Source organism: Penaeus monodon, chromosome 25 (genome assembly GCF_015228065.2).
Source record: "Penaeus monodon isolate SGIC_2016 chromosome 25, NSTDA_Pmon_1, whole genome shotgun sequence".
Classification (NCBI taxonomy): domain Eukaryota; kingdom Metazoa; phylum Arthropoda; class Malacostraca; order Decapoda; family Penaeidae; genus Penaeus; species Penaeus monodon.
This window is the reverse complement of record NC_051410.1, coordinates 4,396,807-4,397,204: the sequence shown is the minus strand read 5'-3', so window position 1 is coordinate 4,397,204 and position 398 is coordinate 4,396,807. Positions and strand designations below refer to the sequence as shown.

Below are 398 nucleotides of genomic sequence, written 5' to 3'. Positions count from 1 at the left end.
CCTTTATTTATCTACTTTATCTACTTTACCGTAGGATGGAAATGCACGCAAGTAACACCGCTGTCTGTGACGAATTTTCTCTCAGGAACTCCGGTATTTTTTATCGAAAAGAGACAGACCATTCCCTCGCTCGCTACGGCCCTTGACAGGTCTGGAATATTGAAGATTACATTTAATTTGCTGGTTTTATGGTCACGACGATTATATATGCGTGAGGGGTAAAGGTTGGCGATGTTTGGGCTAATGTTATACTTAATTTGCTGGTCTTATGGTTACGAGGATGTGTGTTAATATTGTTAAGAGGGAGGATTATGTATGCTTGAGGGATAAAGAATGGCGATTTTTGGTTTAATTGACACTGGGTTGTTCTTGATGATAAATTGGAACATATATCTAAT

General features: G+C 38.7%; 1 protein-coding gene across 1 annotated transcript in view; it reads right to left on the bottom strand.

The window, feature by feature from the left end:
* The window catches only part of LOC119589305 (dynein intermediate chain 1, axonemal-like), a 16,941-nt gene that overhangs the window by 9,212 nt on the left and 7,331 nt on the right, over positions 1 to 398 (bottom strand). Inside the window, exon 8 of the mRNA XM_037937927.1 lies at positions 120 to 151. Coding sequence (XP_037793855.1) covers positions 120 to 151 — 32 coding nt within the window. The remainder of the gene's footprint in view (positions 1 to 119; positions 152 to 398) is intronic.